This window comes from Malus domestica, chromosome 06, assembly GCF_042453785.1.
Source record: "Malus domestica chromosome 06, GDT2T_hap1".
Classification (NCBI taxonomy): Eukaryota; Viridiplantae; Streptophyta; class Magnoliopsida; order Rosales; family Rosaceae; genus Malus; species Malus domestica.
In genome coordinates this window covers 26,823,421-26,847,116 of record NC_091666.1, presented here as the reverse complement: position 1 = coordinate 26,847,116, position 23,696 = coordinate 26,823,421, and the positions used below count along the sequence as shown (strand labels likewise).

Below are 23,696 nucleotides of genomic sequence, written 5' to 3'. Positions count from 1 at the left end.
TCCTCGAGACCACATAGCCATGATCCAAAAATGTTGCATCCATTTCTCTACAACATTCACTAAGAACTCTCTCTCTTCAACTTATCCTTTGATCTCCCAGTATATTATTTAGTGGCCTGGTTTTGGGACATCATATCTGCATGGCTCGTGAAATCGAACAGCTCGGTTTTCGACTTGCTCAATAGTTCAGGTCCTTTATGGACCACCATTTGAAGGTTCGTTTCAGTGTTTTTGTCTATGTTTACTTCAGTATTGATAGTGTGTTTGTAAAAATGGTGATAGGGTTTGATTATTAAGGGTGGGTTTATTGATAAATTTTAGTTTTAATTTTCATTTCATCTTGTACTTGATAGTAATTATGCAATAGGGTAAAAAAAAAGATAATTTTCATTTATAGTTAAGTTGGGTGTAAAAAAAGGTTATGTGGGTTCAAATAAAATTTCCCTTTTTATTATTTATAATTATAGCAATGCTTTGATAAATTCCGAGGTAGTAGTATTGCGCTAATTGACCTGCACTAGGTTTTCCAAGCTAATTTTAGTCCCTGGGTCCAAACCTTAACGAGATCCTAACGTAATACACACACGAGCACGCACGAACAGGAGAGAGATGTTAAAAGGTCCCAAGAACAACGTTGTTTTACCTTAGCTGTTTGCACTGGACATGAGTGCAAGTTTTTGAAAGACGATAATTTTATTAAAGAACCTTATTGAATTGTACTAAGATCCTCAAACATAATGTCCTGCAGAAAAGTAGGAGGATCCGCTAGCCACACTTCATCAGTGTTCAGTGTCAAAGCATAATGAACCAAACGATGAGCTGCACCATTAGCTTTGCTAAAAACATGATATGGAACCAAGCTCTCGCTTTCAACAAAAGAAAACCGTAAATCTGCAACCAAGCTCAGCCGCCGGCCCCTTGATAAGGTCCAATTCGACCTTAACTAGTAGCTACAAGGTTACCAATGGCGAAAGAGATAGAGGAAGAAGAAGAAGAAGAAGCTGAGCTTCATTTTGTAATTTTGTAAAATATTTCTTTAATGAAATTGACCGTTACAACTTTCATGCCCAAAGTGTGCTCTTATACCACTCCTTACATCACTTGCCAGCTGGCATTGTACAACAAACTACAAAAAGACAAGAAATAAACCCATACAACTAATAACCTCTAATGTGATTAATCACAGTTCATTTCATTTTCCCCTTCTTAGAAGACGACCTTGTCCTCAAGGTTTACTTAAAATTTAAATTCTGGGAATCTAACAGTCATGAAGTCATCCTAGTCTTTCCAAGTAGCTTCTCTGCTGCTGCCCTCCCATTGTACAAGCAAGCAAGTGAACTACATTGCTTTTCTTGTACATCCTCCTCTGAAGCACTGATGAAGGACTTTGCTGATTAAACCCTCATCTGTGACAGTAGGCAGAGTGGCTGCAGGTGTTACATCTGACCCCAAATGCTTCTTAAGGCAATTGACATGGAATACAGGGTGAAGTTTGCTTCCATCACGCAATTTCAGTCCATAAGCAACCTATCCAATTCTGTCCAAAACTTCAAAAGGACCATAGAACTTAGGTTGCAGCTTGTTAAAAGAAATTTCTTGCAGAGGTGGTGGTGTAGTAGCATTGTTAGTGAGTATGTACTTCTCAGATCCTATTGCATACTTCATAGTCAGTAATTGAAATCCTACAGCATTGGACTAACTGAGGGCAACCACTGCACAACCCCCAAGTGGTAGAGAATATAAATCAAGTGCACACTTATATCCTCCTAACTCAAGAGAACCATTTCTATAACACCCTTGGCTCCTAACTTTATCCCCATCAACAATCATGACATCAAAAAGTTTGGAGTCATGCAACTGCCGTCCCAACCTTTTCACCAATCTAGAGTCAACAAAGTTGTGTGTACTTCCTGAGTCCATTGAAATCCTCACATGATGATTTCCAACTAATCTATCCACTTTCATGGTTTGCACTGTTTGTTCAGCATTGGTGTCGTAAAATGCACGCTCACTGAGTTCCATTTGTTGTAACAAAGCTGCAATTCATCATTAGAATCCTCAACCTCATCATCAAGTTAACCAAGTCTAAATTTATGGCCTTCACTCATTTTTCATCACATAACCAACAATCATCCCTATCTCTTTTGCGCTGTATTTCCTCAGGAGTAAGTTTATTTACAGGAAAATTACCCGTTCGAGTGACAGGAAAAGAATGAGGAACCATTAGATTAAACTGAGGTTTGGAAGGTGCAGGTGGTTTGGGGTAACTAGCTTTAAGGTCATTGAACTTATTATCTACTTGGATTGCAATAGCTATGGCCTCATGCATATTTGCAGGGCGTAACAGCTTCACATCACACTTTAATTTTCATTTTAATCCACCCAGAAAACAACTCTTAAGTAGTATAGGTCCACATCGCTAGTTCGATTGGCTAATCTACATCACTCAGAAATATAGTCCTTAAGAGTACCTTTTTTGCGAAGTATAAACAGTGCCTCAGCACAATCTTCAAATTCTGATGGACCTGTTTGGCTAAATCTACATACAAATTGTGATTAGTGTAGGTTTTTTTTTTTTTTGGTATGTGTCTAACAGGTAATGTGGTCTTGCTTGTTGGTGGCAACAATTACGTGTGCCTAGTTTAGGTTTGTTGCATTTGCCGTATTTGTGGTAGATCTAAACATGTGCACTTGTGCTAGTACCCTAGTGGTTGTGGTAGCCAATTAAGGAATTATCTTTATGCTTGTTTATGCAAGTTATCTTCAGCATTGGAGAATGTATCCATGTGGCAACTCTTGTAATTATTCTTGTTTGTTAACAAATCACTATTGCTTCTTGTAAAAAAAATGACATGGAACGTAATTTTTAATTTTATGTACATCATAATTAGTAAAGTATGCACAATTAATCAAACTATGGGTTCACAGATGAAATGAGTTTGAATAACACTCCAAATCGTATCCAATTTAAACTTAGTACCTTGATCATTTTGTACGAAAAAGACAAATATGAAAACCTACAAGATCTTAAAACGCAAAACTAGAGCGAATTATTTGGTGAAATGGTTAAGATTCACTTATAGTCGATAACACATATACAATTATAAATTAATATAGTATCTCAAGTTTAAAGTTCATCTTCCAGAGTATATCTAGTTAATACTGATTGTACACATCTTATAATTTAAGTAGATTTCTATAACAATATTATGTCTACAGTGTACGTACATAGTGTATAGATGGGTTTTTTCCACCATGGATGCATGCATGCCCGCAAAGGCCATAGCACTCACTTTTGTTTTTGTTTTAATATTTTCCTTGAATATAATTTCCCCAATAGATATAAATTGGGGTGAGGTGATAAAATAGGGGTGACAGCATTTAACCTTAGCGAAGAGAGATATTTCAATGTGCAAAAAACACAGATATGTACACTACATGTTATTATATTATTAGGAAAAGTTTTATTTTAATTCTCTCTCTAATTATATAATGACATTATTTGTTGTTTCGCCTCGTTTCGAATACACTGAAAAATCTCTCTTTAACTAGGGTCGCGTCTTCGTGTTCTTGAAGAGCGGATACGTGGGCATCCGTCATTGTTTCAAAGCACTAAGTGTTTAACTCACGTCATAGCCAAACCCTAATTACTAGCTAATTATACAATTTGTTCTTTAATTTGCCACAGTAAATGGTCAAATCTGCAAGCATGCCGCACGTCTACGTAAGATTCTACAGAATCTGCTATATATCAATGGGACTGGATCCTCTTCGGATCCAAGGGATCTGAGCCAACTGAGCAATGCATCCGAACTATTGAAATTTGATCAAACGACTACAAATAGAGGCCCTCCTCTAAAGTTATAATAATTGTAGTTGTTGGATCAAATTTCAATAGCCCAAATATATTACTCAATAGGCTCATATCATTTTGGATCCGGAGAGGATCCAGTTCCTATATCACTAACTCTGATTGATTGCATTTCGCTTGATATACATTGTGTGTGAATGATTAATTAGGCAAAAAGTTTTAGATAAATTTTTATGTGTATATAAAATACTTTTTATTTGTACATTTGTACATATTATAGTTTGAATGAAATTGTAACAACGTGAAGAAAACCTTGTTCTTAAAACATTAAAATCTCTAAACCGTCTTGGTCTTAGCTCTAGCTAGTGGTATACCGCATGTCTGATATATAAATATTTTAATTCATCTGATATTGTGTTTGTAGGGAAACAGCTGGTTTCAAATCATGCATGTTTGTTTCCCATATGATTGGTCACTTATATACAGATGTATAACAAAAGCAATCCATATTCTTCATGAAATTTTGAGTTTGACACGCAAAAATAAGCCACCTGTACAAGTCAAACAGAGGTAACAAAAGCAATCCACCTTTTTCATTCCAAATTATTAGTAAAGAATTAGATCCCGTGAAATCTACGAAAAGTTGCTTTTGCTTTGCTGCATGCATGTCGATTTCAACTAGTTGTGTGCAATTTTCCTTCCTCTTCCATTCCTCTATCTGTATAGGTTATACCTTTGTTTTTTTTTTTTCACTCTTAAACCTAATTTTTATTACCTAATCATGCAGATCAGTGCTTTGATTTTGGCTTTTGACTCTATATATAGCCGTCAATATGCAAATAATCTGTATGGTAAAAACGAGACACCTGCGGCCAACAAATTATACCAAACTTGGGGTCCCCTCCAAGAATACCACTAATTATAATATCATAAAGATTAACAAAAGTGCTTCTGTTTTCTTGTATAGTTAACAATAAAAGGTTGGCCTGCTTGAACAATTGATGATTATACGGTTGATAATAATATTCTTGTATGGTTAACAACAAGAGTATTTAATTCCCATTTTTTGTGACAATAGATAATGTTAATTGGTACTATATCTTATTTTTCTTCTTCTTCTTTTTAATTTTAATTTTTTTAGTTATTTTTTGGAGTACTGAAATTACGATGTTGATGGTGTTGTGCGTTATGAGGTGTGTTCCAACTAAGTATTTGAGGGTCCAAGAGTGATTAATTAGCTTTAAGGTACACAAGGAGCCGTGAAGAGTTCTTAGCTGATCCCCATCCATAATCTCCGACTCCGACAAAAATCTGGATAAAAACGCTGTTTTAGATATATTTCATATCATCTGATTTTGTTTCAAGTTTTAAATGTGTTTATTTATTTATCTTTCTTTAGCTACATGGTTGCTTGAGAGTTATCAGAGGAGGGGTTTTGTCTCGTATTTGCAATGCGCCTATGTCATACACCTTAAGGATTAATAATTGGATTAAGGTAGATTTCCATTATATAAATCATGTAGCAACTACCAACTATGACGACCTCTTATCCTTTCCAACTTTCTCTCTACCTTAGTTGGCTAGCTATGAACTTGATGATATTATCATGATGTCAATAAATGTAATCATTGAATTAGTGCTTTTATTTCAAATGGTAGCTACAAGCCAACCTTATCTTCCCATGTACTAAAAAAGGGAAACCAGAAATCTACCCGAGATATGGGCAATGTATTTTATTTTACTTAACTTTGTACTTAAAGCATGGTAGATTACAAAGTAAAACTAAACTAACCCATCTATATGAAGTTTCAAGCCAAACACGTGGACATCATAAATTGAGTGACATGGAGCAGGCGTGGTCATTGAGCTTCACATGTGGGCTGATCTGCTATGATATCATAAAGAAAGTTGAGGTTCCACTATAAAACTAATTGACAATATAGAGAGTAGTCCAACTACTTGTAAGAACATGCAAGGTTCCTCTTTTCCCCAATGTGGAATTCAATCTCAATACATAATTTCACTTAAGTTTGTACCTTTATTTCTTTTTTTGGGAGTGATGATTGAACAAAGTTATTGATCTAAATCAGTTGAAGGAGAGGATTGAGAATCAGATTGAAAAGCGTAAATTCGATAACAAAGTTGAATTTTTGTAGATTTTGACTCATGGCTGTCATTTCAAAAAGAACGACATCACGAACAAAATAAGATTCTCCTTTGTAATCTTAGTCCAATCCTATTGACAATTTTAGCCGAATTATATATCTGTTTTCTAACCCTAAACAACATTCTAAGTCTTGACTTTTGAGGATATTTTTGGTATTTTCATTTGGCATTTTCCTTTCTATAGATTCCTACAAAGCCTAGGGTTGTAGTAGACTGAAAATAATCTTTTGTGGTGTTAGGGTTTTAAATTAAGAAAAACTAATGAAAATTATTTGAAAACTTTGAGTTTTAACAATAATGACAAAATAAAGGGTAAAATGAATAGTACCATGATTGATTTTTTAGTGTAAAATTATGGGTTTTCCGTTAAAGTGAACCGAGAGTTTTTCGTTAAAGTTCCCTTTAAATTATTCAATAAACTTTGAGGTTTTTCCTATCTTTTAGTGAATTACAATTTCTTATGCATCAAGCTTATTTTTGGAATTTAGCTTGTTATTTGTGAGTCCAAAACTTCTTACCTACAAATAAAAATGAATATTCTAGGTAATTTTGTAATACCAAAGTCAAGTAGGCCAGTTGGTTAGACATGAATTTGACTATTTTTAATGAGATTAAAAAAATTGAATATATTACAAATATAATAGTACTGGATGATAATTAATGTGTTTTGGCCTTTGTTAACGTATTGGTTCTATGGTGTAGTGGTTAGCACTCTGGACTTTGAATCCAGCGACCTGGGTTCGACTCCCGGTAGGACCTCTTTTTGTTCCTTACTTTTTTGTATATAATATATACCTTGGAAAACCTTTTGGTGGTTTGTAGTCTGGTTCTGCAGCTGGAGCTACTGTACGCTATCCATGTGTTTATAGCACTCTGGAGACAGAAGAAAACGCGATGGAAGCTACACCGATCACATTCCGTCCACAGAAACTTTTGTTCGGTGTGGCCGGTTTCGGTGGCGCAGTCAAACTCTAACCAGATCTACGATGGACGAAGGAGATCGGATGAACCTCTTAAAAGTATCCCTAGACTAGCTAGTCAGTGTACTTTATTGAACAGAATTAGAAGGAAACATGTTTCATATATATCATGCAAAAAAATTTCATTTCACAAAGCAAAATTTTCTTACAATTCATCAGGAATTCCTAATTACCAAAGATCTGCTAACAAATCTAGTTGCCCTAGCTTGTTTCATCAGACTGTTGGTTTGTACTCATAGAGTTTTCTGCAGCTGTTGTATGAGAAAACAAGGAAGGCTTGGGTGCAAGTTGCAAGGACTGAATGGGTCCTTCCAACATCTCCACCACTTTGCTCATCGATGGCCGATCGGAAGGAATGGTCTGAATGCACCACATGCTTATTAACACCATCTTTCTTGCTATTTCATTTTCCTCCTCACTGCTAGCCCCAAAAACATTCGCATTGTTCTCTAGCTCTAGATCTTTATAAATGTAATGCGGAAACATTTCACTCGTATGAGACACTCCGGAATCCAAATTCTTTCTTGCTCCAACCATTTCGAGAACCAGCATTCCGTAGCTGTACACATCAGACTTGTGAGACACTCCTCCAAAGCTCCGACTAAATACTTCAGGTGCGATGTATCCTGCAGTTCCTCTTGTGCCCAACATCGACACAACGCTCTCCTTCGCTTTACATAGTTTTGCAAGACCGAAATCAGCGATTTTAGGGCAAAAGTCTTTGTCCAAAAGAATGTTTTGCGGCTTTATGTCGAGATGCAAAATTCTCGTGTTGCAACCGCGGTGCAAGTACTCTAGTCCTCGCGCAACACCGACTGCTATTTCGGATAATGTCTTCCACCCCAAGCGACAATTGTCAATATCGGATCCTTGCTTATGTATGAAATTATCAAGAGATCCGTTAGGCATAAATTCGTAAATCAGAGCTCTTTTATCCCTCTCGTAACAGAATCCGAAAAGCGTGACTACATTGACATGGGAAGTTCTACCAATGCTAGCAACCTCATTGATAAATTCTTCTCCATTTCCTTTGGAGTCGCTGAGGACTTTCACTGCAACAAGACAGCCGTCGGGTAGTTTTCCTCTGTAGACAGTGCCATATCCTCCTTTACCTATTTTATCTCTGAAGGAGATTGTCATTTTTTTCACGTCTGAATAACTATACCGCTTTGGAGTAAGTGATCCATAATTCCTTATAAAAGCCCCGACATCAAAATCATCCGTTTTATCCTTCTTTGAGAAGCACATTAATTTTCTTTTCCACGATATGCATATTATGCAAATAACTGCTACTATAGTCCCCGAAACACCAGCAGAAATACCTATGTTAAAAAATTGTTGAAGTTAGGCATTTCCTAAATTATTCGAGCACATAAAAGCATATTAAAAGGAAGGGAAATGATAACCACTCTTTTTTCTCATCTGCCCACGGAAATAATAAACATGATTAAACTGTTAGAATATGATCATGATGCTCTTGACTTTATTATGTGTGTATTTGATATGCGGAGGTACACTATAAGATTGGTGTACTTATGTAAACTTAACCAAAAAGTATGACTTATCATAGGATGTTAAAACTCTTCTATAAATGATAATGATAGACAACCCAAAAAAGTCTTATAACTCTTTTGAAAGGGTACAATGAATGTCTATAAATGAAAGATTAATTCCTCCAACGTGAAAATAATCTCTTTGTTCTTTTGATGTATTATTTCTCCTTTAGCACTATCACATAATAATCAACAATCTAACGACGATAGAGATTAATCTCATGATATCTAGAAAGATGTATGAAAGAGAAAAGTGTATTATATGATTATCATTTCCTGAGCAAAAACCCAAAAAACTTCTACTAATTGCCATTCATAACATGCACGTAGTACTTACCAATTTTCCAACTAGGCGACAATGAACCTGCAACAGATAAAGGTTATGTGTTAAGTGTTGTAAACCTGTAATTCTACTGTCTACATCAGTAGTTTCATTTGACAAAATTTATTAAATCATCTCAAGATGTATATAGAACATAGGTTACGTTTATATTACTATATAATGAACTAAATGACAGAAAAGTTAAGTCCCTTGAACTAGAATTCTAATTAGTTTATGCAAAAAGAAAAAAATTGTAGGTGAAGTAATTGTGCGCCCTACTTCTCCTCTTTCTCTCTCATATCTTTCTCTGCAACTTCTCCTCTTAATTACTCTCTCTCGTTTCTCGCTCATCATTTCTCTCTTCTCTCCACAACCTCGTCATTGTGCGCCCTACTTATACTGTTGCCGGTGCCTTTGTCAGATCCCGAGCACACTAGTTTGATGCATCAAACGTCGCCCGTGACGTGAGTGGATTTGGGAAGTTGTGGTTTTGGTGTATAAGGGGAGGAATAAGAAGAAAGAAGGGGTTGCTGAGTTTTTTGAGATTTGAGGGTGATGGGCTTTCTGAGATTGGGGCAAACCAATTTCCAGGTTTCTAACATTTAAGATATATGTTTGCTGAGTTCATCTCCATTTTTCATTTTTTTTATATTAAATAAAATAACCAATTTTCATATTTTATTAAAAAATAAAACACCCGAACCGAACCTAATAAAACCGAACAAAAAATGAACCAATCCATAAAAAGCCAACAAAAAGCCAAACCGATCCGTAAAAAGCCGATGAAATGCTTAGTAGTGCTTTCAAATTTAAGGAAGTGCTTTTATAATGGCCTATGAGTGTGACACTTTTATCTCTTACTTTAAAGAATGATCTCTAAAGAGGTTAAGGGGGTGACAACAAAGGCCTAGCGGGTGGGTCCTCCGGGGGTGAATGATTAAGAGAGGTTGATGAGTTTTGCTTGCTTTCATAAAAAGTTTTATGATGCTACCTTGACCCTTAATGCAACCCTAACTCCAATGTCAAACTTAATACTTGGCATGGTGATTGCGATGCAAGTGGAGATACAAGAACAAAATTTAAACATCTCTTATGTCACTTTGTAAAGTGTGCTACTTCCATGAAACTCAAATTTGGCAAATATTGGGTGACATTGACGATGTTAACCCTATACTCTTTATAGCCCAAGCACTCGACCCGAGGTACAAATTCGAAATGTTGGAAACAAACCGAGGGATACTCGGCTATGGATGAAAAAAAAAATAGTCGAGATGAAAGCAAATGTTAAAAGAAATATAATCGAGTTGTATAATGCGTATAAGGAGGGAGCGACCCCTAGTAGTAGTACAAGTGTGGAGAAAAGATCAAGTGTTGTAGTAGATGATGTTTTGGTGAGATAGCCAATGAAGTCAATATTTACTTTAACGATCCACATCAAAGCCTATCATATAAGGGTTTCAACCTTTTGGATTGGTGGAAAGGGAATTGTGGTACATATCCAACTATTAGTAAGGTTGCTAAGGATGCTAGTGAGAATGCCTTTAGTCTTGTTGGGAGACTTGTCGATCCTTTTAGAACTTTCTTAATACCTACAATAATTGAGGCTTTAGTATGTACTAGTGGTTGGCTTAGGGGGAGTTGATTTTGTTTATATGAGGTGCCTACAATCGACGAACTCACATTCTACAATGAACTTGAAGGCTTAGAGAAGAGTAAGTGAAATATTTAATTTTATGTTTTTATTTTTTCATTGTTTATTATTCTATACATTTAAGTTTTAAATCATTTGTGGTTTATTGTTTTAGGGATGCCTAATTTGGAAGGTGAGGAGAATCCAACTTAAGGAGAAGAAATGCCACGTCCTCCACCACCTTTAGTTCAAGTTCAATAACGCCAATCACTACCTTCACGACCATCCATTTCAAGAGTACTATAACAAGGATTAGGGTACCATCAACAACAAGGGGAGAGGGTCAACCATCAACAAAGGCAAGGGGTCGAAGCGGGCAATCATCATGAACTTAAGTTTAACTTTTTGCTTTTGGTTTGTAACTTAAGTAAAATTCATTTGAAATTTTGGTTTGTACCCGAATTTTTTACTTTTGTGTTTGTAACTTAACTTATTTCATTCAGTTGCATGCATTTGAATTTAAATGGTTAGATAGTACTATAGAAGTATAAATTTGGCTTCAGTATGAATTAATAAGAAATTAGGAATAGGAATTGAAATTTGAAACTAGGCTTCAATTTGTTACACTTTCCCAAAAAATTGGGCTGAATAAATTTCAGCCCAAAATCCAGAATTTAAAAATTAAAAAAAAAGAAAAAAGAAAAAAAAAAAAAATATATATATATATATAATAAAAAATAATAAAAAAACCCGACAATTTGGGCTAAATGCCCAATCCTGAACTATATCAAAATACTAAAATTTTTCGAGAATATTGAAATTTCGGTTTTCGAAATCTTGTCTCGAACGAGATCGGTTCGAGATTCAATATGCCATTTTCGATTTAGGATCCTTATCCCCTAGAAATAAAGATGGGTGCGTATGAGGAGAAAAAATGATCCATATAAATTATTTCAAAATTACATGTTAGGGGATACATAACATACCTGATGGTTCAATTGAAGTTGAATCACATATGGTTGCGTACGCTTGGTCTTGGCAAAGCAAGCGAATCCACCCCTCGTCATGTTAAGCCCACACCTACCACCTGATTCCTCACAACTGTGGCATTGATCATTAACACCTACAATGGTTGAGGCTTTAGTGTGTACTAATGATTGGCTTAAGGGGAATTGATTTTGTTGTTGGAAATTTTGAGTAGAAATTTCATTATCCCACATTGGTCACTACCAAAAGGTTTATAAGGCTTTGTCCCTTATATATAGTGATTGGAGTGATGGACCATGGAGAATGAAATTAGGCTCAACCCTGGGATTGGGCTTTTGGGTGTACTAATTAATTGATAATTAATATATATAATTAATTATCAACAGACTCATCTTTTCAGATGAAGTCTGAAGTGATGAAAGAACGCAGAGCAAAGCACCCCTTTGAGAAAGATGTCTTCCAACATACACACCCCATTCTTATACCTGTTGCGAACAGGTATAAACCTACTATATATACATCTATCTACATGGCATTTAGAATACAGAAAAATCAAATTCTTCTTCTACAATCCCAAACATTCTTACCGAGAGAACCACATCGAAATTCGCTAGAAGTCAAGTTTTCTGGTGCTGGAATTTTGACTTTGATCGTTGAATCCTGATGAAGTAGACGTCCGTAGAACTACAAGCACTAAGAGACGAAATTTCTGTTTCAAGGACATTGCGGTACGCAAGCCTTGATCTTCAAGTTGTCTATTTAATATTTTTTTTTTTGTTTTGTTCATACTCTGTTAATTTATCTATTCACATTTATTATTTATTAGCATATATAAATTATTATTGATTATTGATTTTTATCCAACATTTGTTTCTATAAGGAGCCTACAATCGATGAACTCACATTCGACAAGGAACTTGAAGACTTAGAGAAGAGGAAGTGAAGTATTTAATTTTATGTTTTTATTTTCTTAGTATTTATTATTCTATACTTTGAATTTTCCAAATAATTTGAGGTTTATTGTTTTAGGGACGCCTAATTTGGGAGGTGAGGAGAATCCAACTCAAGGAGAAGAAATGCCACCTCCCCCACTACCTCAAGTTCAAGTTCAACAACACCAATCACTACCTCCATGAACACCCATTTTAAGAGCACTACAACAAGGGGCAGAAATTAACCATCAACAATAAGGGGAAAGGTTCACCCATCAACAAGGGCAAAGGCCGAAGCGGGCAATCTTCACAAACTTAAGCTTGACTTTTTGCTTTTTGTTTGTAACTTAAGTTAAATTCAATTGGAATTTTAGTTTGTACCCTAATATTTGGCTTTTGAGTTTGTAATGTAACTTTTCATTTGAGTGCATGCATATAAGTAGTTAGATAATAATATAGAAGTATAAATTTGGCTTTAGTATGAATTGGTATGAAATTATGAATAGGAATTGAAATTTGAAACTAGGCTTCAATTTAGGGATGGCAACAGTTCGGTTTGGGGACGAAAATGCTATTTCCATTCGCATAACCATGAAAATTAACTATATCCATAACCACAAATTAACCATCGGGTTTTATCCATAACCATACCCACCAAGTAACGGATTATCCATTGGTTAACGGTTATATCCATCTTCGTCAATACGAAAAGTATATTCGTTCAATTGATGCATGATAATTTAGTAAATATTAATTTCGTAATTAAATATTTGATTTATAAAATGATTTAATGAATGGATCTTGCGGAGCATAAAAATTAAAACTAAACATTGATAATGTTATCTTTGAAATCTCATAAGTACCATTGAATTCTCATAGATTGATTCATATCAAAACTTTTGAACTTTCCCACAAAATGCAAGTCACACAATGCAATTTTTGTATTCTTAAGGTAATGGATTCGATGAATAATAAATATACATACATATATATATATATATATATATTATTTATATATATAACTCGGTTCAGATTTGGGGACGGATACGGATTAAGGACCCTTATAACTATATTCAAAACCATAACTGAATAATATTCACAGTCTTTCCCCATACCCAATTAAACCCGAATTAACGTACCAAAATCCAATCCATTCGAGCGATTATCCACTGTTATTGGGTTTAACGATTAGAATTCCATCCCTTCAATTTGTTACACTTTCCCAAAAAATTGGGCTAACCAAATTTCAGCCCAAAATCCAAAAAATAAATAAATAAATAAAAGCCCAAAAATTTGGGCTAAAGGCGCAGTCCCGACTGTTTCAAAATACAGAAATTTTTTGGGAATATCGAAATTTCGGTTCGATTTCGATTTTTGGAATTCCATCTTGAAAAGGATCGGTTCAAGTTTCAGTATGCCATTTTCGATTCAAGATCCCGATCCTCTAGAAATAAAGATAAGTGTGTATGAGCAGAAAAATGATCTATATAAATCATTTCAGAATAGAGAGTAATGCTAAGTAGACTAAATGTACTAACTAAATGATGTGTCACCACTAAGAAATAAGCACATTAATCAACACTTAAGTAATAATCCAATGATCAACTTCCATGTCATTTAGTTTACAAAATTTTGTCTACATGTTAGGGGCATACATAACATACCTGATGGTTCAGTTGAAGTTGAATTGCACATGGTTGCATATGCTTGATCTTGGCAAAAGCAAGCGAATCCACCACTCGTTGTGTTAAGTACACACCTACCTCCTGATTCCACACAACTGTTGCATTGATCATTAGCACCTACAATGGTTAAGGCTTTAGTGTGTACTAAGGACTGGCTTAGGGGGAATTAATTTGATTCTACAAAGAGCTTACAATTGACAAACTCACGTTCTACAAGGAACTTGAAGACTTAGAGAAGAGTAGTGAAGTATTTAATTTTATGTTTTTATTTTTTTAGTATTTATTATTCTATATATTGAATTATCAAAATAATTTGAGGGTTTATTGTTTTAGGGACACTTACTTTAGGAGGTGAGGAGAATCCAACTCAAGGAGAAGAAATGCCCACCTCCTCTTCCACCTCAAGATCAAGTTCAACAACACCAATCATTACTAGGGCTGGGCAAACAGGTCCTAGACTTGCGAGTTGGGGCGGGTACGAGGCGGGTACAAATTTCAAAGAAAACGACCCCCGCCCGAACCGTTCCACCGTTCATTATAGGGAGATTAAATCTGCATCGTTTATTTCTTAGGTTATGTAGAATTCTCCAGACTTCCAGAGAAATCCTGACTTCGATCACAGACTCTCTCTCAGTCTATTTCACCTTCTCTTTTGAGCTCGAGAAAGCTCAGAGAATGTGTCATAACAACCACCATGAGTGCAGCGGCCGGAGTTCCTTCTCGGGCAGAGGTGCTCACGATGTTCCACTATTTTCTCTGAGTGGCTCACAAATTCACTGACTACAACATAAGGGAGTACATGAAACGTAAAGCCGTCGACGCGTTTCGTCAAAATCGGAACCTTTCGGACTCATCTTCCATTTCTACCATGTTCTTAGATAGGAAGGCTCAGCTGGAGGTCCCCAAGCGGCATGCTATTATTTACTCTTTCTACGCTCCCAAGCTCAAGAGGGTTATGGAGGTTGATTCACAGCGACCTCCAAATCCTGACTCCTCTAGACCTTGATCTCGAATTCTCCCAGCTCCGTATGTTCATTAACTGGTCGTCGAGTGTTTATGCGTGAGGGGCTTGATTGTCTAACTGTAATTATTGTTGGAAAAGCAGGAGCAGTTAACAGGGACAATGACCGAAATGCAGGTGGGGATGGGGTCGACGTCGGACACATTGTTGGCGAAGGCGATCTGGGTAGGGAGAGAGTTGATGAGGGAGGTGATGAATGAGGGAGAGTTGTAGAAAAGAGGGAGGGAGGGGGAAGGTAAGGTAGGAGAGGCATGAGGAAGCGACGCCGTTACAGACATAGCCATCAGTGGTGTTGTAGTGGTTGTAGTAGTCGAGTTGCTTGTTATCAACCAGCATCGTCGTCGAGTCGTCGCCAGCAGCGCCGTCGAGTTGTCGCCATCATCGCCATCGAGTAGTTAGGGGTCAGTCGGTCTCCATGAGCAGCTCCTTTGTTCTTCTTGGGTTACCTCGCTACTGTAGGAACTAGCCTGTTTCAAAACGCATGGGTTAGGTCTGGATCTCATTTTGAAAAATCCAAAACCCGCACCGCCCTGTGTTATTTACAAACGGGTTCGGCCCGATTCCTTCAATTTTGGGCCCGGACCGGCCCGTGCCCACCTGTAATCACTACCTATACGACCATCCATTTCAAGAGCATTACAGCAAGGGGAAGGGGTCAACCATCAACAAGGGAAAAATGCACAATCTTCATGAACTTAAGCTTAATTTTTTGCTTTTGGTTTGTAACATAAGTAAAATTCATTTGGAATTTTGGTTTGTATCCTAGTTTTTTGCTTTTAGGTTTGGAATTTATGTATTTTCATAGTACTATAGAAGTATAAATTTGGCTTTAGTATGAATTGGTATGAAATTATGAATTGGATTTGAAATTTGAAATTGGTCTTCAATTTGTTACACTTTCCCAAAATATTGGGCAGACTAAATTTCAGCCCAAAAGCCAAAATAAAAAATAAATAAATAAAACCCAACAATTTGGGTTGAACTTGAAGAGTTAGCCCTGAATTGTATCGAAATACAAAATTTTTGAAAAATCGAAATTTCACTTCTGTGTAGGTTTTCGGATAGGTTTGGGATTCAATATGCCATTTTTTATTCACAATCCCGATCTTCTAGAAATAAAGATGGGTGTGTATGAAGAGAAAAATGATCCATAGAAATCATTTCAGAATAACTTGTTAGGGGCATACATAACATACCTGATGGTTCAGTTGAAGTTGAATTGCATATGGTTGCAGACGCCTGATCTTGGCAATGGCAAGTGAATCCACCAGTCGTCGTGTTATGCCCACACCGACCTCCTGATCCCTCACAACTATTGCATTGATCATTATCAATCTTAATTTCCAATTTAAAACCACCGTCTATCGCGTCCTGGAGAGTCGTTGGATTGACCTCTATACCGATAGCAGCTGTACTAAAGACTGGAACAGTGACATTGACTTTACAGAGGCCGGTGTCAACTTGATCAGATCCGTTGTTTACATTGCATACTTGGGAACTATAATAAACTCTCGGAACATCCACATCGCACCCGTAGTAAAATGTCACGTTCGTAAGACCGGAACTATAATTAAACAGAGAGAAGTTGATGCTGGTGTTTGCAAAACTCGAAGGACAGAGAGTTTTCCAATAGTCCTGCCTAGCAACTTTAATAGTCCGAGGACTACTTGAGTTCATTTCGAGAATTCTGTAGCTGATATTCGACATGTTGATCACCGGGACATCATCTAGGCATCGGAGCTCGAACCCAGGTTGGCCACAGAAATTGGGTCTGTTTACTCCCCAAAAGGGGTACGAGATGTCTCCGATTCCGCCACAGCTAATAGCTTCCTTGCAGATTGAGTAGGGTTGACACAAACATAACTCAAAGTTGATTGAGGTAAAGGAAGTGACCAAAAGGAAAGGAAACAAAGACCGAAGCAGAAGGGAATGCATTGATTTTAGGAAGGTGAGGTGAGGGACAAAGACCGACCAAGTTAAATAGAAAAAGGGAAGCATTCCAGCACGGGATAATTTATTTCAACTAGGAAATTAAGGGTTTGTTGTGATCATTGTGGAAGAGTTGCATTTTTAGGGGTGTTTTTTTTTTTGGATGTTAGGCAAATGAGTCATTTAATATTTAATTTTAATGTGGGGTGCTAACAAAAAAAACATTTTTCTATTTGACATTTTTTTTTTTTGAACAAGCGATATTATCTACAATGAGAGGGTGGGGGAGTGAGCTAAACCTCATAATGAGCTAAGTCTTACAGTGAGCTAGCAATATGTGATTGAATTTGCTTTTAGTAAGAATCGAATCTAAGACCTCTCACTTATAAGTGAAGAGAAATGTCATTAAACCTTAATACTAAATGGTTTCATTAAATGATTAAAAAAAATCCAAAATAATCAGACCGACTTTTAAGTTAACAAGTTGGTCAAATCCAAAAGGATTCTTCACTTTCTTTCCGTGATTGTGGGTTTAGGGCAACTTTTCAAGTTTAGGACCTTCGAAACATTAAACGAGTTAATGGCATATAAGTTATAACTAAAAGACTTTCAGGGTGGCCTCCGGTTGACTCCAGGTCTCTTGTCTCTTTTCTATTTGACATTTCAAAGTTAAAAAAAATCCAAAATAATCCGACGGATTTATTTTTATTTTTATTTTTAAAACAAATCATATTATTTACATTAAAGGAGAGGGAGTTGACTTATTCTTACAATGATTTAGTAATAATGTAGTTCATATTCGCATTTGTCGTAAATCAAATATAAGACCTCTCACTTACAAGTAAAAAAAAAATCACTAGATCATAATACTAAATGACAATCCGACCATATTGTAGGTTAACAAGTTGAGCAAATCCGAAATGATTCTTTACTTTCTTTCCGTGGTTGTTGGGTTTACAAGAAGAAAATTGTAAATAAGATTCTCCACTTTTTTTTCCCCTGATTGCGGGATAAGGACGTCTTTGCAAGTTTTAGGACCTTTGAAACATTCCACGAGTTAATGGCATATAATTAAAAGACTTTTAGGGCGGACTCCATGTGGCTCCATGTCTGTTGTCCCCTATGTCTTATTTGTGTCTGTTTGCGAATAACTTTGTTAACTTTTTTTATTTGACATTTCAAAGCTTAAAAAACTTCAGCATAAACATTTAATACTACAATTTAGTTGTATTCATCTTCACTTATAAGTGAGAGGTCTTAAGTTCAATTTTCGCCAAAAACGAGTTTGAACCATATAATTGCTAGCTTATTATGAAGCTAAACCCATCCCTACTTTTTAGTATAGATAATATCGTTTGTTCCAAAATAAAATAAAATAAAATAAAATAAAATAAAATAAAAAATAAAAAAATAAAAACTCCAGAATAATTATACTGACTTTTAGGTTAACGAAGAGCAAATATGGAATAGGATTCTTTACTTACATTCAGTGAGAGGTCTTAAGTTTGATTTTTGCCAAAAGCGAGTTTGAACCACATTATTGCTAGCTCATTGTGAGGCTAAGTCAATCCCCTACTCCTTAGTGTAGATAATATCGTTTATTTCAAATAATAAATAAATAAAAAACTCTAGAATAGTTAGCCTGACTTTTAGGTTAACAAAGAGCAAATTTGAAACATGATTCTTCACTTTCTTTCCGTGAGAGGTTTTAAGTTCGATTTTCACCAAAAGCGAGTTTGAACCACATTATTGTTAGCTCATTGTGAGGCTAAGCCCATCCCATATTTCTTAGTGTAGATAATATCGTTTGTTCCAAATAAAATAAAAAATAAAAAAAATAAAAGCTCCAGAATAATTAGACTGACTTTTAGGTTAACAAAGAGCAAATCTAAAATAAGATTCTTTACTTTCTTTCCGTGACTGTTGGGTTTACAAGGTGAGCAAATTCTAAATGGGTAATGTTTGGAAAATCAAATTTCTAAACTAAATTTTATAAACTAAATTATGTGGATGTTAATGATTGAATTATTACTAAGGGTTGATTAACGTACTTATTTTTTGTTGGTGACACATCATTTGGTTTGCAAATTCTGTTTAAATTTTTTGTTTCTCTATCATTATTCATTCTAAATAGGATTCTTCACCCCTTTGTTACGTGATTGTGGGTTTAGGACAACTTTTCAAGTTTAGAACCTAGAATCATTCAAGGAATTAATGATAAGGAACTGTTATTAGTACTCCAAACTTTCTACAATTAGAAAGAAAAATACACTTATGAGAATTGTAGATTAAAATTTTTGTAGTGCTAATAATAATTCCCTAATGGAGTGTGCTATCCACACACCCATTTTTACTTCTCACACACCCCTTGTTAATTTCTGTCAATTGATCTTCTTTAATTCATCCGATCCGACGGTCGAAAACCAAACAGGTGTGGGAGAAGTAAAAATGGGTGTGTGGATATCACACCCCTTCCCTAATAATATATAATTAAAAGATTTTCAGGTCAGGTTGGCTCCTGGGTGTTGATAAATTGATATCGAAGCTTCCCGTAGGTCATCCAATTTATTGTCCATAAAGTTGAATAAGGATCTTCTTTGTGAGCATCTCGAGATTCTTTAATCTTATTCGTTCATCGTACATCGTGTGATCAATTTTTGTCCGGTACTATTTATGTTCAATTTTAAATAAAATAATTTAAAATAATTTCTAACTGCACGATATCCAGAGATGATCCTCATTCCATAAAATTCATGTGCCCACCCAATTGAAATCAATGAATATTCACCAAAACTGACCGAACATGTCGTAAAATTCATCTGAATCATAATAATCATTTTAAAGTCATACATGCGAAAAAATAATCAAATTAAAAATTGTTTAAGGAAATTTAAAAAAAAAATGTCATATGAAGTTATACACCTTTTTTAGTTCCTCCACATAAACTATTGTTCTGTGGGTATCGATGGCGCAGTCAAACTTAAGCCAGATCTACCATGGATGAGGGTGATTGGATAACGTAGCTCTTCCAAAATTAAGAAGAAAAGTATCGCTAGACTAGCTAGTTAGTGCAGGGGCGGAGCCACCAAGGGACTAGGGTAGTTCCCGGCACATCCTGACTTCATCTGAGGTGTGAACCTCATGGAAGAAGATAAAGCAAACGACGTCGTTAAGCTGTTTTGATTTTAAATCTTTTCGGCTGTCTAATAAAACGATAAGTTTGGCAGGGGAAAAGAGATGTGCAATTTTAAATGGAAAAAGCAACCCCACTTCTGGTTCGATTTTCTCACCTAACAGTAATATACACCATATAATTGTCTAAAGCAACCCACCTTCTTTATTTGTAGACCTCTCCCTCTTTTCCTTCTTTTTCTACTTCTTTGTATTTTCTTTAGCCTTTCACAACCTACCTCTTACTTAGTTGTTTGGGTTTTTACATTTTTTTCTTCTTAGTATTGAATTTAAGAGAATTTTTTTCAGTTTTGTGAGGATTACACAAATTGCATATATCAACATGTTATGAATTCAACTTTTTACACACTCATATATATATATATATATATATATATATATATATATATATATATATATATATATATATATATATATATATATATATACATATTTGTGAAAGGCCCCTCCTCATTCAGAATTATGGCTCCGCCACTGAGTTAGTGTACTTTATTGAACATACCATAAGGAAACATGTTTCTTATTTTAGAAAAGTGTGTTAGAAGGTTGTAGAGTTAGTTATTTTTTGATAGGCTAGTATAATTAAATTAGAAACTCTCTCTCATTTTTGGTAATCTGTTCAAATCAGAAGATATTAATACAAGCTTTCCTTTCCTTCTAAACCTTGTCTTCTTCTCCTCGTTTTTATTATAATTTGGATAGTTTCATACCTTTTTCAATGTAGTTAATAACTCCATCTAATTTTATCAACGCAAATAATCTAATGCATGCTTGGTTCCTCGTAGCTAATCGGCTGCAATGAGATATATATATGCGTATTCTACAACCCTAAAATAAGGTACCATTAGTCCCCTGGATTAATTCAATGGACTTTTATATAAAGTTTAAAGGCATATATAATGTACCTGATGACTCAGTTGAAGTTGATTTGCATGTAGTTGCATTGCATTATCCTGATCATGGCGAAAGCAACTGAATCCACCACGAGTAGTGTTAAGCCCGCACATTCCTCCTGATACCTGACAACTGTTGCATGGACCATCATCAATCTTAATCTCCAATTCAAAACCCCCATCAATCGCGCCCTAGATAGTCGTTCGATTGGACTCTAGAGCAAGAACAGCTGTTGTAAAAACCAGAACACTGACCCTGTACGTACATAAGCCAGTCGCAACTGGATCAAATCCGGGATTTCTTGTGACATACGTATTAATATCAAATCCGCGACCACCGTGGATAGTCGTATTTGAATTAGGGGTGGTTTGGGAGTGAAATACTTAAAAAAAAAGCATCCATGAAAAAAAGCTGTGAGGGTTTTAGGTGTTTGGTAAACTAAAAAAAAGAGCTTATTTTGGAAGCTGCTGTGAGAATAAGCTGAAATCAAAGGAAAAAGCTGAAACTGCTATTTGCAGCTTTAGAAAATTGGTTTTTTTTCAAAGCACACAGAGCTACAGTGCTCCTTTAATGAAAAAACTCACTATCAGACTGCTTTTTTTTCCAAAAGCACTTTTACAAAAAAGTTTACCAAACACTCTGCTGATTTATTTCATAGCCGCTTATTCTTACAGCACAGCCGCTTATTCTCACAACAGTTTTTTTTCAAAACACAGTAATACCAAATCAGCCCTTAGTGATGCCCCTCATGTCACTGCAGGATTGGGAACTAAAATTAAATCCCGGGATAGTACTATCCGTATTTGTACTGCGTACGTAGTAAAGGTCACGTCTAAGTTGATGTTGGTGGAAACAAAAGTGGGAGGACAGATAGTTTGCCAATAGTCCTGCCGAGCAATTTTAGTAGTCCATGACTACTATTCGAATTCATTTCGAGAATTCTGTAGTCGCTATTCCACATGTTGAACACGGGAACGCTGTCTAGGCATTGGACCTCAAACCCAGGTTGACTGATGGGGATTTTACCCCACACACAAAAGGGTTAAAAAATTTTGTAATACTTGCAATAATGACAAGGTTATTGTAGTATAAACGGATCTTTCAAGATCGTCCTCCACATAAATTATTAAATAATTCGAAGCAAACCAAATTCCAATTAATTAGTGTAAAACAGAAATTAAGATGATTGATTTTTATGTCCTACTTTAATAAAACGAATTTAATTAATAAAAGTAAACCAAAACAATTTTGGAGAAATCAAATTAAGAAAGCAGTAGGGATCTGCCGTCACCTTAACAATTCTATATTGTTTTCCCAATTACTTATTATGACCTATACATGCATATTTCGAAGGTTAGGTTTTCCTAATATATGCCTACTTGGACCCCTAACATAGAGCGTATATCAAACATGCAATCCATCTGTGGTATTCATATTCAATCTAAACATGCACGACTCATTAAGTTTTGTGAAACCTTTTGAAAAACCATGCAACCCTTAAGACGTGGTATTCATCCTACGTGAACTTGCACATATTAATCACAAGAAGCCTTCGTCAATTTGAGGGATCGACCTCCGACTAAAATTGCATCAAATTACTTTTCTAAACATCCCAATGGTGATCAAGCATCATGACAATTAGATAGTTTAAACCAGTGATTAATAACTTGAAAACCTACATGCATATAATCATAAGCAAATTGAAGAGAAACTACATATTCTTGCTAAGGCTCATGGCCTCACCCTAGCAAAAAGAGAATTAGTTACGCATATTCATAATAAAAATCACAAAGTTCTTTATTGAAATAATAAAATATCGAAAAATGAAAATGTCTGAAAATTACTACGCTTGGCCAATTTCCTCTCTTCAAGAGCGTACGGAGAAGAAGAAGACGCTAGGAATAGGGTTGGCCAAGCTCTTTTAACCTAGGAAAAATTAATTCCCTCCTAAAACAAAGGTCTTCCAATCCAACTAGGAAACAAAATATTAGAATAAAATAGGAAACATAACCCTAAATTAAATGATGAAATTCGCCCAAAATCTGAACAGCCACATTTTGGACCCCTAAACTGCTCCAAAACTGACCCAATATAGCTGGATTTAAGGTTTGGAATATTTTGAACACTTTTCCAGAAGGCAATGAACCCGTCAAAGGTCATCTTGGGCTCCAAAAACTCAATTTAAGCCCAGAAACATCATTTTCAAACACTGCACACTGCTCCTTTATTCCATCTCCAGAAAATAACCGCTTGGTAGAAAAATCCTAAATTTTGACACGAACACGCCAAGAGACACATGAACGTCCTCCAATTTGAATCACTCCAAAATTCGTCCGTTTGACCACGTTTTTCTCTAGAGGAAGTCAAATGTCCTATATTGAAAATATAAATGAAAATATCAAAATTCTACTAAAATAATTACCAAAACATCCTAAGAATAGGGTAAAATATGTAATATAAAATTGACTCATCATTGACCACAGTAATAGGGTCTGTTTACACCCCAAAACGGATACACGACGTCTGACCAGATTTCCCCGTAGTTGATGGCTGCGGTTAGAGTATGCTTCATTATCTGCACATAGACATAACTC

General features: G+C 35.6%; 1 protein-coding gene and 1 non-coding gene across 4 annotated transcripts; one reads left to right on the top strand and one right to left on the bottom strand.

The window, feature by feature from the left end:
- The first annotated feature begins 6,664 nt into the window (after positions 1-6,664).
- Positions 6,665-6,736, top strand: TRNAQ-UUG (transfer RNA glutamine (anticodon UUG)). Its single transcript has one exon. It is a non-coding gene; the product is annotated as a tRNA-Gln (tRNA).
- A 302-nt stretch (positions 6,737-7,038) lies between these two features.
- Positions 7,039-17,129, bottom strand: LOC103437580 (LEAF RUST 10 DISEASE-RESISTANCE LOCUS RECEPTOR-LIKE PROTEIN KINASE-like 2.4). 3 transcript variants are annotated; one of them, XM_008376064.4, is made up of 4 exons: positions 16,284-17,129; positions 14,046-14,183; positions 8,848-8,874; positions 7,039-8,279 (listed from the first exon to the last, which is right to left on the bottom strand). In XM_008376064.4, the coding sequence occupies exons 1-4, from the start codon at positions 17,083-17,085 to the stop codon at positions 7,159-7,161; spliced, it is 2,088 nt and encodes a 695-aa protein (XP_008374286.3). In that variant the 5' UTR covers positions 17,086-17,129; the 3' UTR covers positions 7,039-7,158. The 3 variants fall into 3 exon arrangements, with proteins under 3 accessions (XP_008374286.3, XP_017188210.2, XP_070679763.1); XM_017332721.3 differs by lacking the exon at positions 14,046-14,183; XM_070823662.1 differs by lacking the exons at positions 8,848-8,874; positions 14,046-14,183.
- Positions 17,130-23,696: the final 6,567 nt, after the last annotated feature.

Coding starts and splice junctions, on each gene's coding strand:
- LOC103437580 (XM_008376064.4), bottom strand. CDS start 17,085: ATGCTTCCCTTTTTCTATTTAACTTGGTCGGTCTTTGTCCCTCACCTC. Junction 8,875..14,045: donor AACTTCAACTGAACCATCAG/GTATGTTATGTA, acceptor TATCTGTTGCAG/GTTCATTGTCGCCTAGTTGG. Junction 8,280..8,847: donor GTCGCCTAGTTGGAAAATTG/GTAAGTACTACG, acceptor TTTTTAACATAG/GTATTTCTGCTGGTGTTTCG.